This window comes from Trachemys scripta, chromosome 6 (genome assembly GCF_013100865.1).
Source record: "Trachemys scripta elegans isolate TJP31775 chromosome 6, CAS_Tse_1.0, whole genome shotgun sequence".
Classification (NCBI taxonomy): Eukaryota; Metazoa; Chordata; order Testudines; family Emydidae; genus Trachemys; species Trachemys scripta.
This window is the reverse complement of record NC_048303.1, coordinates 106,830,004-106,846,344: the sequence shown is the minus strand read 5'-3', so window position 1 is coordinate 106,846,344 and position 16,341 is coordinate 106,830,004. Positions and strand designations below refer to the sequence as shown.

The 16,341-nt window shown below is 38.2% G+C and overlaps 1 protein-coding gene across 3 annotated transcripts in view; it reads left to right on the top strand.

Annotated features, from left to right (window-relative positions):
• KDM4C (lysine demethylase 4C) overlaps positions 1 to 16,341 on the top strand; it is a 422,176-nt gene that overhangs the window by 373,239 nt on the left and 32,596 nt on the right. For all 3 annotated transcript variants that reach the window (XM_034773514.1, XM_034773513.1, XM_034773515.1), the window contains 2 exons: positions 2,102 to 2,287; positions 12,750 to 12,920. In XM_034773514.1, the coding sequence (XP_034629405.1) occupies positions 2,102 to 2,287; positions 12,750 to 12,920 (357 nt within the window). The remainder of the gene's footprint in view (positions 1 to 2,101; positions 2,288 to 12,749; positions 12,921 to 16,341) is intronic.

Here is a 16,341-nt window from a genome sequence, read left to right as displayed (position 1 = left end):
GGAGGGGGGGGAGGAGGAGCTCCTCTACAGCTGCTCCGGAGTCCAGCCCATGACTTTCCTGCAGCCCTCCCAGCCGCTCGCTCTGCTCTGCCGGGGAGGGGGGGAAATCCCGGACATTTTGAGTGATTTACAAATTCCCCCCGGATGCTATTTTTAGCACAAAAAGGAGGACATGTCCGGGTAAATCCGGACGAATGGTAACCCTAACTTCACACATTCTCAGTAAAGGTTTAGTAGAGTTTGCCAGCTAAATTCTCTGGAGCATTTGCCATCCTCTCACAGTTTCCTACATGCCAACCAGACTGTGGATGCATCATATTCACAGAACAACTGAGCATGCTCCATTTCATATCTGCCAGGGGCTGAACAGGACTTTCCCTGCAATTGCTCCTCAAAGCTGGGGGTTGCTTAGATACTGGGCACCAGAACTGAGAGCAGGGAAACAGTCTCTCCTTTGCTCTCACTGCACCCCTTGCTGGTGCCCAGAGGGACAGGAGCAGAGTGATGGGCTAGAAAGGCAGGAGCCGATGATGGGAGGAGATAGGGGCAAGGACAGGAACTGTTGAGTGGGGTAGCATAGGAGCAAGGGGGCATGGGCAAAAGCTAGAGACTGGGCAGGAGCAGGAGTTGATTTTAGAGGCAGACAAGTGCCAGAGAGGATAACAGTGGGGACGAAGGGATAAGGGCAGTGACTTGGGAGGGAAATATAGGAGCGGAAAGGGACATAGATAGGCTCAAGGCACAGGGGCCAGAAGGCTCTGAAATCATTATAACACAGTCCCCTACTGAACATGGATCCCACCCCCTGCTGCTGACCCTGTGGGGAGTCAGTACAATTACACAGGATGAAATTTTTGTTTTTCAATTTTTACGTTTTTTAAAGTTTGTGAAATTACATTAAAAGGGGATCTAATGAATTAATAAGCGACTGGGAGGTAGAAAGTCCTGAGTGCTGATCCCATTTCTATGCAGGCTTGGGCAAGTCATTTAACCTTTCTGTCTCTGTTTCCCTCGCCACTTAATGTGCATAATAATACTTGCCTTGAAGGGGTAGTTAAATGTTTGTAAAGCATTTTGAAATCTTTGGATGAAAGGCTTACAAGACCAATGTATTAATTTTACAGTGTTTTACTCCTATGAGGCACTGAACATTGTGGGTTCACTTCCTTAGTCTGCTCATGCTTTGTATTCTAACTTTACTTTTGAGGATGACTTGAACCAACAAATTCACCGCTCTGGCAGCGTTTGCTGTGTCAGTTACATAAATTCAAGGCAATCCCATCATACAATGTTGAGTTGGTGAAGTTCACTGATGACACTTTAGTGAGTTGCTTTGTAAAAACTATTGGTAAATGTAGAGCGATGAAAGGAATCAGTAGTACTTCAACACCACATAGTCAAATTGTGGAATTCACTACTGCCAAGGCCATTGGGTAAAATAGTGTGGGTGGATTTTAAAATATTTTGATAATCAATTACATATTTCTTGTTTTATAAGCTATGATGAGGGTAAGCAGGAAAGAGCTATATCCCCATGTACAGTATTACACAATTGGCAATACATAGTAATGGAGTATTTCTCCACCTGACATATTGGTTATTGGCTAGTTCTGGCAGTAGGATACCAGACTTCATGGACAAATTGTTTTATTCAGCGAGGCAGAGCCTGTCTCTCTCATTTCTCCCATCCCCCAATGCCTATTTTGAACACACAGGAACATAACAGAGTGTATGTATTTTAGTTTTATTGTTGTCACACATAATGATTATTTTTGAAGAATTATATTAACAATTTGCTCACTTTGGGAGAAAGGGTTGATTTGTAGGGCAGTGCATGGGATTTAGAATCAAAATGATTAATAATGATCAACTACATATCAGATTCCCCACTATGGCACCAAAACCATTAACTCTTTGTGTGTCCGTAAAGAAAGACAAAAATGCTGACTTAGAGTTTCAGTATATTACAAGGTTTATTTGCAATTCAGAAAAATGTGTTCTTTTTCAATACAGCTTAGCTGTAAAATGTAGTCAATAAAACATGGAAATTAGCTAAGTTACGGTAGTTTAGTTGACATTCTGTTCGGTTGTGTTTGTACAGAAATGTATCTTCTGCAGACAGAGAATGAAGAAATTTTCCGGTGCCTGCATACAGTGTTCTTATGGGCGTTGTCCAGCTTCCTTCCATGTTACCTGTGCCCATGCTGCAGGGGTGCTGATGGAGCCTGATGACTGGCCTTATGTTGTCTACATCACATGTTTCAGACACAAGATCAATCAAAATGTGGTAAGGAACTTTCTTTCTTTCTTTCTTTCTTTCTTTCTTTCTTTCTTTCTTTCTTNTGTGGTAAGGAACTTTCTTTCTTTCTTTCTTTCTTTCTTTCTTTCTTTCTTTCTTTCTTTCTTTCTAACAAAAAAATAAAATATGCTGTGGATAGTCTTTGCATTTTAAAAGTGTAATTAAGGCAGGCATTTACTTAGCTGTCTAGGGAAAATGAAGGAAGTGGGTTACGTTTAAAAGATTGCTCCATCTATATTCTTTTCATATACAGCAGGTCATTATATTTTGACAGTTTCTCCTTATGTGTGGAGCTTGGAGAGATGTTCATACTCAAACAGTGGTTGATAGGCCTGACATACTTTTGCATTAGGACCATTACAGTATGTATGGATTCACCACCACAATAAATCAATACAGTCTCCTTTTTTTAATGTTCAGGGTAGTACAAATCCCTGCATTTATTACAAACCCAGATTAAATATTATGAATGTCGAATATAAAATATATTGCACATATAACGTACTTATTCAGCATTCCCAATAAAACCTTGCAAATGTCCTTTCAAAATTTCCGTACTGACTGACAATAGTTATACAAAGTATGAGGAAAACTCCATGTTCTTTGTTACAATGCCAGACGTTCCCATCAATGCTGAGAAAGAGCCTTTAATGTTAGCTGTGATGTACACTCCATTCACAATATTGTCATTAACGGTCTTGTAGATCTTAATGCATTTTGTTCCACTTTATTTCTGTCACGTCTAGTGGGAGATGCTTAACCATTCTGTATTTTTTAAATTATATTTGAATTATTCTTTAACATTGTTCAGTCAGAAGAAATACATAATAGAATCTTTGGATGGAAAACACCCATTTGATCATTTAATCCTGTGTTTTTCAAACTTTTCATGTTGGTGACCCCTCATTCAAAGTCAAATTTTTTGCAGCCCTCCCTCCTTATATTTACTATGGTCGTAAATGTGTCATTGATAGCAATGATAAATCTATATAACCTGTTTATTTTGTGTTTTGAGAAGTTGACCGAGAATACTTGACCTCAAAGCGGAAGGGTGTGCAGGAAGTTGAAGAGTAAGATTTTGTTTGCTTTAGATTGTAATAACATTTTCAACACCACACAACCCTGGGCCCACAGGATAATTAATCCAGCCCTGCTTGGGATAGATGGCAATGGAATGGCCCTCCAGTTTTTGCCCCGGCTGAAGTCTCCTTTTTTTTGGCAGCTTCAATTGTTTGGTGCTTTTATACTTACTTTTTCTAAGCCAACCCTTGCTGCTCCTTACTCATATTTTGTTTTTTTCTCAACTCCATCTAATTTGTCTGTGCCTTTCTGTTACTGAGGCATCCAGAATAAACAGCCACACTAACAAAGCACATCATTCTCTTATGCCTTTTTTCCCTCTGGATTGAAGCCTGTCAGGGCAGGGATTATCTTTTTCTATGTTTGTACAGCACCCAGCACAATGAGCCCCCATCCTGACCTGGGTCTTATCCCTGCTTCCATAATATAAATATTTATTAATAAGGCTAATAATAATAATGCCTGTAAATTGTTAGTAAAATAAGGTGGAACATGAAGCATTCACATTTTCTGTCTGTCTAATATGCACGGCACAGATTACAGTATATTACATCTGCAATTTATCAGTATACTTTATTGACATACATTTAAACTGGGGCACTGTAAACAATTGTTAAATGATAATTATTTTGTGCTCTAGAAGCCAAAACAAATGTTAGTCTGATACAACACTATTATGATAAAATGGACTCCCACAAAAATCATTCATTTTTTCCCCAATGATTTTCTTGATCTATATTTGGTGTTATTAAAGGAAAAATAAAAATGACATTGAGAAACAGCATCTTGTACAACCACTTGTGATGTGTATGGGATGCATGGTCAGACTGGCTTGGATAAAAATAAAAATCAATCCAGCCTCTCCTAAAACTCAGAGCCAACAATATACCTTTACAGGAGGAGTTTGGATTGGTTGGCTTATTTTTTGTGGACAGAACCAAAAAACCACCAGGGAAAGATAGGCTATTCTTGTGTGTGCTTTATTGGACAAAATCTTGGAGATATCAGAAATACTATGAGAGCCTTTCCTTCTGTAATTTTAACATGATTTTGAGACAAGAGAGGTTGACATACGTTTGTATATGCTTTGATTTAATGCCCTACCTTTTGGATAATTAATCTAATCAAATCTCCAAACTTTCAGAAGTTTGTTCACCATTAATTTTCTTATTAGACCTTTATCCTTTCTATTAGCTATCCTTTCATGCGGAGATTATACTGCCTTTTGCCATTTGGCACAACAGCACTTCTCTGTTTGTAATGAACCTTTCTTGTTTGTCCATCACTTTAACTTACATTGTATTGTTTGAAAGCAAAATAATTAAACAATGAGCACTGACTTTTTAAACTAGTTTTGCAATGTTAAAGAGAATAGAATAGAGATTAAAAAATAGTATGTCAGAGCAAATCTGTACAGATATTCAGCTATTCAATAAACCACACATATGGCAAGATGCCACTATTCCTGCTCATGGAGAAAGCAAAACAATAATTAGCTTGTGTTATCTTAATAAAGTTGTTCCAAAATGCATTATGAAAGTTATTTGTTACTACCTAGGTCAAGGTTGAAAGAAAAATAAGAGTTATTTTTTTTATTTAGGTTGGAGAAGGGGTGTGACAATTATCTAACATAGTATTGTAATATATAAATTGCAATAAGTAATTTTAAGCTATGTAAATCAGGGAGATTGCTTGACCAAATGCCTATTCCCTCCTCTACACACACACACACACACACACACACACACACACACACACACACACACACACACACACACACACACTCTTTCTTACTTACTTTACTGCATAATTTTAATATATCTCTTAACCTGAGTTATCGAGTCTCCACCCACTGCAATGCTGAAATTTTGTTTTGAGTCTGAATTATTTAACAGTGTAGTTAGTCTGCAACAAATTATGTTTAGATTATTGATCACAGTAGTCTCATAAACCTTTCTGACCAGTCTTTCTGAATCGTCGTGGTTATTTCTTCCTAGGTTACAGTTTTAATATCAACCATTGGCAAATTTGGTTTGTATTTTATGCTAAATAGAGATGGAGAAGGTAGGTGGGGAAGTAATACCAGTACCTATATAGTGTTTCAAAATGTAGTAAAAATAAATTGAATTTGGACTTTTAAATGTTGTGCTGCATTTTCAAAATCTTTCTCTTTGTGGGCCAAATTTTCAAATATGAGCGCTAATACTGTGCCTGCCAAAATGTATGGATGCTCCCTTTAGGTGTGCAAGCAGTCTACTTTCATCATGTAGATTGGGTAATTGCATGCCTAAAGGAATGCACATCTATGCTGTCACCCATTCTGCACACACAAATACTGGTTTGCTTGCAGTAAAGTAAATTTTGTGTGCAAAATTGGTTGTTTCATATTTTTTCATAGAAACAATGTTATTTTGCATATGTAAATTTGAAAATATTGTTGCGTAGGCAGTTCTCATCACGACTATGAATGTTTAGATGACTAAACAATTGACTTAGTAATCTTTTATATTATTTATGTGCATATATAAAAGGAGAAAAGCGTCAACTGACTCATTTTTCCTGTTAAGATTCTTTTAGGAATTTGGATTAGAATAAAGACCCTTATGAGGATCAGCGGGCAATATTTTTGAGGGACAAACTGGAAAATAGTAGCTATTCCTTTTTGGACCTCAGAGATTAATATGTTTTAAATAAAGATAACCAACATTTTTGGATGAATTTAAGACCATGGTTCTCAGCCAGAGGTACATGTACTTCCGGGGATAGGCAGAGGTCTCAACTCAATTCATCCAGATACTCAACTCATCCAGATCAGTGTTTCTCAGCCTGGGGGTTGCGACCCTCGGGGAGGAGGTGCTGTCACAGGATGGGTTTAGAGGGATTGCAAGTGCAGGGCTGGCATTAGGGATGGCAAGCAAGGCAATTGCCCGAGGCCCTGCACCACAGGGAACCCAGTGAAGCTAAGTTACATGCTTCAGCTCTGGGCAATGGGGCTCAGGCTAGGTCTACACTACCCGCCTGAATCGGCGGGTAGAAATCGACCTCTCGGGGATCGATTTATCGCGTCCCGATGGGACGCGACAATCAATCCCCGAATCGGCGCTCTTACTCCACCAGCAGAGGTGGGAGTAAGCGCCGCCGACAGAAAGCCGCAGAAGTCGATTTTGCCACCGTCCTCACAGCGGGGTAAGTCGGCTGCGATACGTCGAATTCAGCTACGCTATTCACGTAGCTGAATTTGCGTATCTTAAATCGACTCCCCCCTGTAGTGTAGATGTACCCTCAGACTTCAGCCTCACTGCCTCGAACTCTGGCTTCAGACAAGGCTCACAAGTGAAAAACAGGCTCAGTATCACACTGAAATGTAAGTACAATATTTATATTCCAATCAATTTATTTTATAATTAGATGGTAAAAATGAGAAAGTCTGCAATTTTTCAGTAGCAGTGTGCTGTGACACTTTTTTGTATTTTTATGCCTGATTTTGTAAACAAGTAGTTTTTAAGTGAGGTGAAAATTGGGGTACGCAAGACAAATCAGATTCCTGAAAGGGACGCATTAGTTTCAGACAACAGAATCCTATAGCTCATGCTCTAAAGAGAGCTAGTCATTGTGGCTAGATCTCCATACCTTGCATAACTAAAGATCCCCTTGAAATCGATGACTGTTAAGTGAGCTTGGAATGCAGGATCAGGCCATAAAAATGAGGAGGCGGGAAGGGAAGTTTAGTATACAGCTGCAGTCGTGGACCATATGTGAATTTTTATGTTGTTGTGATTGCTCCTGGTCCTTCTGTGGATGTGCAAGAATAGAGGAAAGGGGATAGGGAACCTCACGTATGTATATGGTTGCCCAGAAAAAAACCTTTATGTACATACCTTACACACACTGTTGTGGGTTTAAGATTGCTCTGTACTATAACATATCTAACCCAAAACCACAAAAGCAAGGAAATGAAAAGCATCTAACAGGACATACCCTCTACTCCTCCATCCAGAGACACGCACCTGACCACTAGAACAACCACCAGACACCTCAGATGACACACCACAACCTTCCTGCCCTTATAAAGATACTAGTAGACCTAAGCAGAAATTTTTCGTTCAATTTTTTTTTTAATGATAAATGACTTTTTTGTCAAAATGGAAATTTCTGTGGGAAATGTTGATTTTTACAAAATTAGGAGAGTGGTAAATAGAAAAAACTGGTTCTGTTTTCAACAACAAAAAATTTCATCCATTTGAGCAACAGTTTTCAGTAAATCCAAAAGATTTACCTGACTGGCTGAAATGTTTCGATTTTTGATTGAAAATGTTTCCGTTTTTAGCAAAAACTTGTGGTTTACAGTTACCAAAACCCATAACATTTTGTTTTTCAATGTTTGGAAGAAAAACTTAAAAAATGTTATAGAAAAACTTTGGAAAAATGATTTTTATTTTGTCAAAAATGTTGTGAGGAAAAACATTTTCCTACCAGTTGTAGAAGTCAGTCTTCTAGCACCTCTTCACCTAAATTCCCCACCACTGCAAACAGACCAGACTTTTTCTGCTATCCGTTCTGCAAAATCACATATGATCCTGCACTGGCTGAACATCTTCATGAAAAACAGGATCTTCAACATTAGCATCTGTTGCTGTCATGAAAACCAGGAGCTCCAGAGCTGGTTGGCCAGTGTCACGAGGAATAGGGTTCTCACACACAGTAGCTGTTCCTATGCTGAAGATACTCTTCTTCATGAAACAGTCTCAAAGAGCTCTTGGTTTTTCACGAACCAGCAGCTACTACTTATAGAATATGTAGTCATCCAAGCTTTTGTTCCCCATTAGCTAAGTGCCGCACTTAAGGATTTGTTTATGACAAAGAACTGTAACATTTTTTAATTATTTTTGTTAATGAACAAAATAAATACATAATTCCAGAGAGCCCACTAAACTCTCCTTATCTCCTAGGGTTTCAGCTAGGAGAACCCAAAAAATCAGGAAATAGACACTGAGCTTTTTTTAGGTGAGGGATGCAATTTTTCATTGATTGGAACTTTAAAATTAATTAACTGATATTTTTTCAAACTCCCCAGAAAATTCAGGTTTTGTTCAGACATTATGTGCTAAAATTTACAGCATATACTCTGTATTTTTCCTATAAAACGAACAAGTTGAACTCCCATTTGAAGTGCAAAACAGAATACAAACTTAGTAGCAGCTCCACCATAACTGATCCTCTATTCTGTGTCTCTTGTGATGCTTCTACAGCACACATGTAATGGAGAGCTCCTGTAACAGGAGAGCTGGGGATTTTCTTTGTGTAGAAGAATCCCTGGTTGACAAAAAGCCAATGTAGCCAACTCTGTGCTGCCAGCGCCTGGCCCCCTGGCACTCTGGTGGTCGAGGGGCATGCCTTGGGGGAAATGCAGAGACCAAAGAGGAGAAAATCCTGAGCAAGCATACTGTTCAAATATCGCTTTCACATCAGGACTATAGTTCTATGGGTAAAATTGGCATGGTGGAATAAAACTTAGGTTTCCATATGAAACCAAATACATCTTAGAGCTTTGATGATCCTCTACTATAAATATGATCTGGAACTTTTTAGACCAAGTATTTCTTGGCTAGTTGTCAAACTGTCCTGCAGTGATTGAAGGGTGTGGGTACCAACCTCAGGGCAATCTGTGAGGAAACAGGGCACAAACCCTAAATTGTTGAGAATTCTATCCGTAGATTTCACCTATCAATTGTCAAGTGTAAACTCATCAGAAACTATAACAGCCTTAACATGAAATTACAGACAGTCCCTTGGGTACTCCGATCTGTCTTGCCTCCCAGGTAAGTCCACCGTACACTGAAGATCACAGGAATATTCAGATTACTCTCAGTCACAAGGACCAGTCACTTACCCCAGGTCCATTGCATCTTAGATTTCACATGAAAGACAAGATTACACACAAATGAGTTTCCATCTTAAATTTCAAAAAGTAACAGAAGCTTCTATGATAAGCAAGCTCAATATGTCCTTCAGGACTAACCCAGGCTAAGCACTGGGGATCTTTTGCTTATGCTTAGTAATCCTTGCTCCTCAGAGTCCAAGCAGCATAAAGATACAGTTCCTCCTTGTTAGGGCTTTTTATTCCTTCCCCACTTCTGCTTAGAGTTGCAAACTCAGCTGATGGAAGGAACTCACTTGCACATCTTCTCTTCATGATGGAGGAGAAAGCAATCAACAAAGTATTTTGCCCTCTGATGTTCCACAATACTTCATCTTGTGTTTCTGTGCCTTTTATGTCAGGCAGGACATAACCCCTGGAGACTAGTATTTCACACTAGCTAATGCTTCTCTCCTGTCTGGTGATTTACACAATTACAGAGACTTATAGTGCAAGTGCTCAAATAATACCTTACAATATGATACAGATGTTATAAGTGATATTAATCCAAGTAGCAGTTTACAAGTGTTCAGTAAAGCATAAACACTAAGCACATTTTTATAACTCTAATGATTTTACCAGTACTAACACACAGGTGAACCAGACTGATTCCAGCTTTGTGTTTTCAGTATCCAAGGCATAGGGACCTTGGCATAAGATGGCACCTGGTTTGCTAGCAATACACCAGTCACACAAATAAAGAGCAAGGACTTCTACCATAATGTTTCCCATTTTTTCAAGTTTACATATTGAAGGCCATGATGGCTTTGTGTGTGTGTGTGTGTGTGTGTGTGTGTGTGTGTGTGTGTGTGTGTCTGTGTTCGATTTTCTCTGTTTCTACTGCTATCTTAATTCATCCTTGGCTTGGGTTATGTTGAAGAAAAATCACACTTTCTGAACCACAATTTGCACCCTAATCTGAAAGATACCACAGCTGTTTCTTTAATCTGATAGAGCCCCTTGCATAACAACTGTCCTTTCTGATCAAAAATGACATTCTTAACGTCAATAAGTTCTTAGGCTTTTCTGACAGGAAATGTTTTCTGGGACAGGCAATCAATTATACAGTGTGCTTGTCAATATGTTTTTCTGCAAAATAAATCAAGAATCCTACCAACATAGCATACTGAAAGCCAGACTCCATCCCCTTGAGCTGGGATGCAGTAGGGTTTTCTATGGTTTGAGTTTTTTGTTTATTTACTTGGTTTTCTGCCTGGAGGTAGGGGGATTGAGTTGTGGAGTTTATTTTGTGAACCTTTTACCAGTAAACCAATCTGCATATTCTTAATAACAAAAAAATCTTGGTTTTTTGTTTTGTGAAGCTCAATCTTCATACTTGTAATACATTTTGTATTTTTAATATATTTAATACATTTACTTCCTGTTGGATTTATATATCCACCAGAAACTTCTGCTCCACTCACATGGATAATTCAGTGACTACTTTCAATTTCTGTTTCTGAACATATTTGGATAAATGGAGTCTGGAATTTTTCAATAAACAAACATATGTATATATATATTATATATTATTCAAGATTTGGTGTAACAGTGATAAATGATGTTAATCAGTAGAGGGACCTATGTGATGTGGTAAACTAGTTCTTGGCTCATTTCACCATTTTGTGTTTAGGCTTAGTGATATTGTTATATACAGAACTAGTAATGGCTGTTTAAACAGGTAAACAGCCATTAAATAATATATAATTATGAAAGAAAGATTATTTCCAGGTAATCTTGAAAATGCTATAGAAATATAATTGGGTATAACTTCATCAGTAGGCCTCAGTCCAATCCTCTGTTTTCATGAACACAATTTTACTCAGAGAAATCACTTGCAAACACAAACTTAGTGCGCTAGCACCAGAAAATATGTTGTGTGCATCTGAAGTCTATCATTTTCTGTTGATAGACTTCAGATGCACACAACATATTTGTACTTGCTTTGCCCTCAGTTTTAGAAACACAAAAGTTTGAGATGTGTAAATTCTGTAATGTGGTGCAAGAAAGTGGTTTTGTGCCAAAAATTTCAAAGCAAAAGAAGTATTTCAAAATTTGGCCCAAGTTTGTTTAAAAAAAGTTGCGGGAATTACTTGAAAATAAAATGTAAAAATCTAACAAAGTGCATGGGCACTGACCATAACACAGCTTCTAAGAATAATGCTGACAATTCTATAGTCACATCAGTTTGCAGACTTTCACAGGTACTTTCTTTTCAGATTATTACATTTAGTATATGTAATTAATTTAGTATATATCATACAGTATTTCAAGCTGGTTAAGTAAATATTTCTAATTCAAAACATTTTCACTAATACGATATGCTATTTGAATCATGCCGTGCTTTTTAGAATCTCCTGTTGTCAGAAAAGTTCAGATGCCCAGCTGTTGCCTGAGACACAGTACAGTTTACCACACAAACACAGCAACCAATATGAAATGATTTACAGCTAGTGAACAGCCATAGGATGTCTTATTAGGATGAGAAACTCTTGATTTTACTTCTCCAGATGGTGACGCTCACTGTGCAAGTGGGAGGCACACTGGGATGCATTAGTTGAGAAGTGTTGTGCGCAATTTTCTGCCTCATGTACATCTCTGAGCATTTGCTGAGTTATGGGATTTGGGTTGTGGTTTTTTCTTTTTGTTTTTTTGGATAATAGGAGTATAACACCCATAGTTGTTGAGATAGAATCTTTGCATAATTTGACCATAGAGTATATCCTGGCTACACTTCTGAAAGTGATAGCTGATTTTAGGGAAGTTAGAGAGGAAACATGAAAATAAACAATGATTATGACTGACCTGCTACATCATAAAGGTGAGTGATAAAATAAACAATCATTATAACTGCACAATACCATCTGCAGTTTTAAATGACTGTTCTGCATGGTATTGTTTCTGAGTTACTGAAGCATCCTGTTGTATCACTGTTGACCACTTTCACAAAAACGAGATGTATATCTATTGATGTCATCCCAGTGAGCAAAATATTAAGTACATCATTATGAAAATCCAAACATGAATCCAAAGCTTGTGCCTTTCAATAAAATTCTACAGTATAAGTTTGGTCTACCATTATGATCTCTACTGGTGCTGGATATAAGGCAGCTTTAAGATAGTGGCAAACAAAATTTCTGAATGGTCCCAGAATTGTTATGTTTAAATTATTCTCCTATTTTGTAAAATGAGCCAAAACACCATAATACTAGATATATTTTTAGTTATGTGCTGTAATCTTGTGTGGCTGTAATTCTTTTTCTAATAAAATGTAAATGTGTATGCTTCACAGAAAGTTTGATTGTTGTAGTAAGGAAAGATTTTGCATTTCAAGATTTCTCGCTAAATTGAGATCCATGATTGATCACTTCACTACTTTATCATGTGACATGGTTCTGATAAACTAAGTGGTGACTATTTTTAATGACTGTTTCTTAAATTCTTGCTTTCAAGAGGACCAAAGCATGTGAGAAGGCCATCACAGTGGGACAGACTGTCATCACAAAACACAGGAACACACGATATTATAGTTGCAGAGTGATAGGAGTGACATCTCAAGTCTTCTATGAAGTCATGTTTGATGATGGCTCCTTCAGTCGGGACACTTTCCCTGAAGATATTGTAGTAAGTATTTTTAAGATACTTGCTCTTTTTGTTCTTTTTTGATAATAGGAGTATAACACCCATAGCTAAACAGACTGAATCTTTGGGAATATTTCCTTTCACCTTTAAAGGAGATAACTGACTTAATATTCAGTTCATGTTTGTTGTTTTCACTGCAGAGAATTATCATTTTCTAATGGGCTTCCCAACCTTGGTTGTTCTAATTAGTATCCACCATTTGACCAAATTAATCAAAACTAATCTAACAAAGTCTTTTAATTAAATAAGAAATATGTGTTTAATAAAGGATATTAGAATGGGAATTCCACATATTCTGATCTGTCTCTGAGAGATAATACAATAACATTCCTTGCTGAATTGAAAAATCCTGTTTTCAAATATGTAATGGGAAGAATGGCTCTCAGGAATCTGTTCTGACAACTTGTTTACATCTTTTGATGTTTAGTTTGTAAGATTACATTATTAATGATAAAAATCAACAGGGAAAAGAATATGTAGTTTAGTCCTAAAAGCAATGCAGATTTTGATTTCCCCTATGCACTTAAACCTCAATGTTTTTCAGGAATGTTACTGAACACCTGATGTGCTTATTTGGGGAACATGCACATTTTCCTTGGATATTCTGGATTACATTCGCCACTGCCTTGCACCTTGTATAATCATTTACAAAAGTGCAGAGTGGGTGCAAACCATTACCATTTGATTTGGTACCATTTTACACCCACTTTGTACTTTTTGGCCCTGATTCTTGGCTTCAATCAAGCCACCTTTTTGCTCCTCTGATCCTGAGGCTTCTCTGTGCTGTGCTGATTTGTTGGTACAAGTGATATAACCTGCACCTCTTGTCAACAACCCCCAGGGTCTGTTAGAGCAGCCAGGGATTGCCAGGATGCACATCCCCTTTCCCTTAGCTGTGTTCTCTACTGGCTGCAGGGAGGTAGGATAGCATAAGACACTAACATAAGAGTTAGAATGTTGTGGTTCAAGAAGCTGCACCCCCCAGAATACTCAGCCTTCCTGTCCTATAAAAATGTTTGGGAGCTTTAATGTTTTCCTCAAACCAACTTGGCTCTGGAAGCAGTTATCTGTCAAATACTGTCAATGGAAATAATACTGTTTTTCTTGGCAACTGTTTAGTTATTGAAAAGTCTAATGTATTTTGGAAATATGACATTTAAAGGGGTACATTTTTGAAGCGGTGAGTGGGGAGTTAGCTGTTCACCTCCCACTGGTGTTAATGGAAGTCATGCAGCTAAATCCCTGTTACATCGCTTTGAAAATTTACCCCTTAATTTGAAATATTCTGAAAGACGCCAGTAATGATCCAGGGCGTTTTGATTTAGGATCATCAAGATACTAAGAAAATGTGGCTGTATTGTTATCACAAACCTCTCTTTTGTGTGCACCTGCATCAAAGGGAGAGACTGCTCACCACCCTACTGGGATAGCTTGTTCTGAAGCTAAGAAGGAATGTAATCAGGTCTGGATATGCCTCAGTGCTTCTCAGATACTAGATGAACAACATATAATTGTTTGATGGAAATACCAAACAAATTTCACATTCCTTAGAGAAATCTTGTTGTGTTTTCATTAGATAATATACCTGTAGCAGTAACTGGGAGGAAAGAATATTTTTTCTTCTGCCTGGCCTAAAACTTGCTAATCCACGCAATGTGCATATCAGGTGTTAGTGCCGCTGGGAGGACTTATTCATCAAATCTGGTGTGAAAGCAATGTTACTGCCTATTGAGAAACTTATTTCTCTAATCTGTTTTCACTTTTCAGCTAGCTCACAAAGATAGCAGGAGCTTTCTGCTTTTGCAGTATGTTTTGAGTCCACAGCACAATTTCAATTCAACTCACAATTGTGTTTATGCAAGGCAGGCCACAATTTCAGTGTTTGGGCACAGTAATTTATTTGTAAGGAGGAAGATGGGGAGCCTCATCTCTAAAACTCTCTCTTCTCTAGCTCTAGATATTCAACAGTTGCCAAGGCACGGAATCCATCAATCCCATCCCCTGTATATTTTTCTTTGCTTTGCATTAGCATTTGCTAAATATATTAGGACATGCTTTTTACTTACTTTTTTTACTGCGCATGTGGGACCTCTGGTTTCAACCTTGTAAGACTGTCACAAACAAATGACTCTTCAGTTATACCGTCTCTAAACTAATTAAATTGCAAATTAGTAAGCCTCGGTGCATTTGCTAAACTGGGGGCTCAGTCCTACCCTCTGCTGTGCTGGTGTGCAAAAGATGTAGGTGCAACTTTTTATCCCACACAGGCAGCAGGTAAAGATCTCCTCATAGCTCAGTGAAGAATGGTAGAAAAGAGCTGGCGAATTGTACTGTCTGGTGCTCCATATCCCAAAGGAGATGAGATCTGCCGGTTAAATAGGCTGTTCAGGATCCCCGCTCCCTGCAAAAAAAAAAAGTGGCCAGTACATAAGCTGCATTCTCCAGCAATTGCTGCCAACAGCAGGTTGAAAGTGCAACTTGCTGCTGCTCAGAGGAGCATCACATAATGCTCTATGGCTTGTCACCCATCCCCAGCTCAGCTCACCATGATGAATGATGCTCCGGCGTGCGGGGCCGATGTCAATTAGCAGACTCTGCACTGGACAGTGTCTCTATACTCCCCGTTGTTCCAGTCAGGGTTGGGTTTTCCTTCGGTAAACACAACATGCTGTGAAACTTGGTATTTTAATACCTGTCATACACATCTCTACATGAAAATCCTGGCAGCTTGCTAAATACAGAACATGCTGGTTCAGGTTTATTTATATAGTTTTTCCTATTTATATATTACATCTGTCAAAAATGCCTTAGCCACATGTACAATTTGTGATATAAACACATTTTCTAAAATAAATTGAACCTGACACAAAAGCTAAGACATGACCCATTCCCACTCCTGAAAGCCCTATAGGCCTTGTAGCAGGCTTTGGGGGTCACCAAATTCTTACTATCTTGGACCAAGGAGGGAAACACATTCCGGAGTCAAGGACACTCCACTGAGAATCACCCATCACATGTACAAATCAAGTGCCATAGGACAACATACCCAGGACTCAAAGTGTAAAGGTCTTTATAGATGAAAACAAACAATCTAAATTGCTCCTAGAAATGAATTGGATGCCACTGCAGTATGTGGAATACCAGTGTAAAATGCTCCTGGAAAGGAAGGGCTCCTACAGGAGACAAGGGAGAAATTTATCAGTCAGTGGAAAGTATTTGGAGCAGCATTAGTGTGATATTTTCAGGAGTTTCTTCCCAAAACCCTAATACTGTGGTTCTGGGCAGTTCCGAAAATGTCTATGAAATTTCTGCTTAACAATATATTCCTGAAGAATATGTATATCAGCTTAGTTAAACTCAGCATGCAAACTGCTGCAGTCAAGAACCATAATAAAAGCTGTAT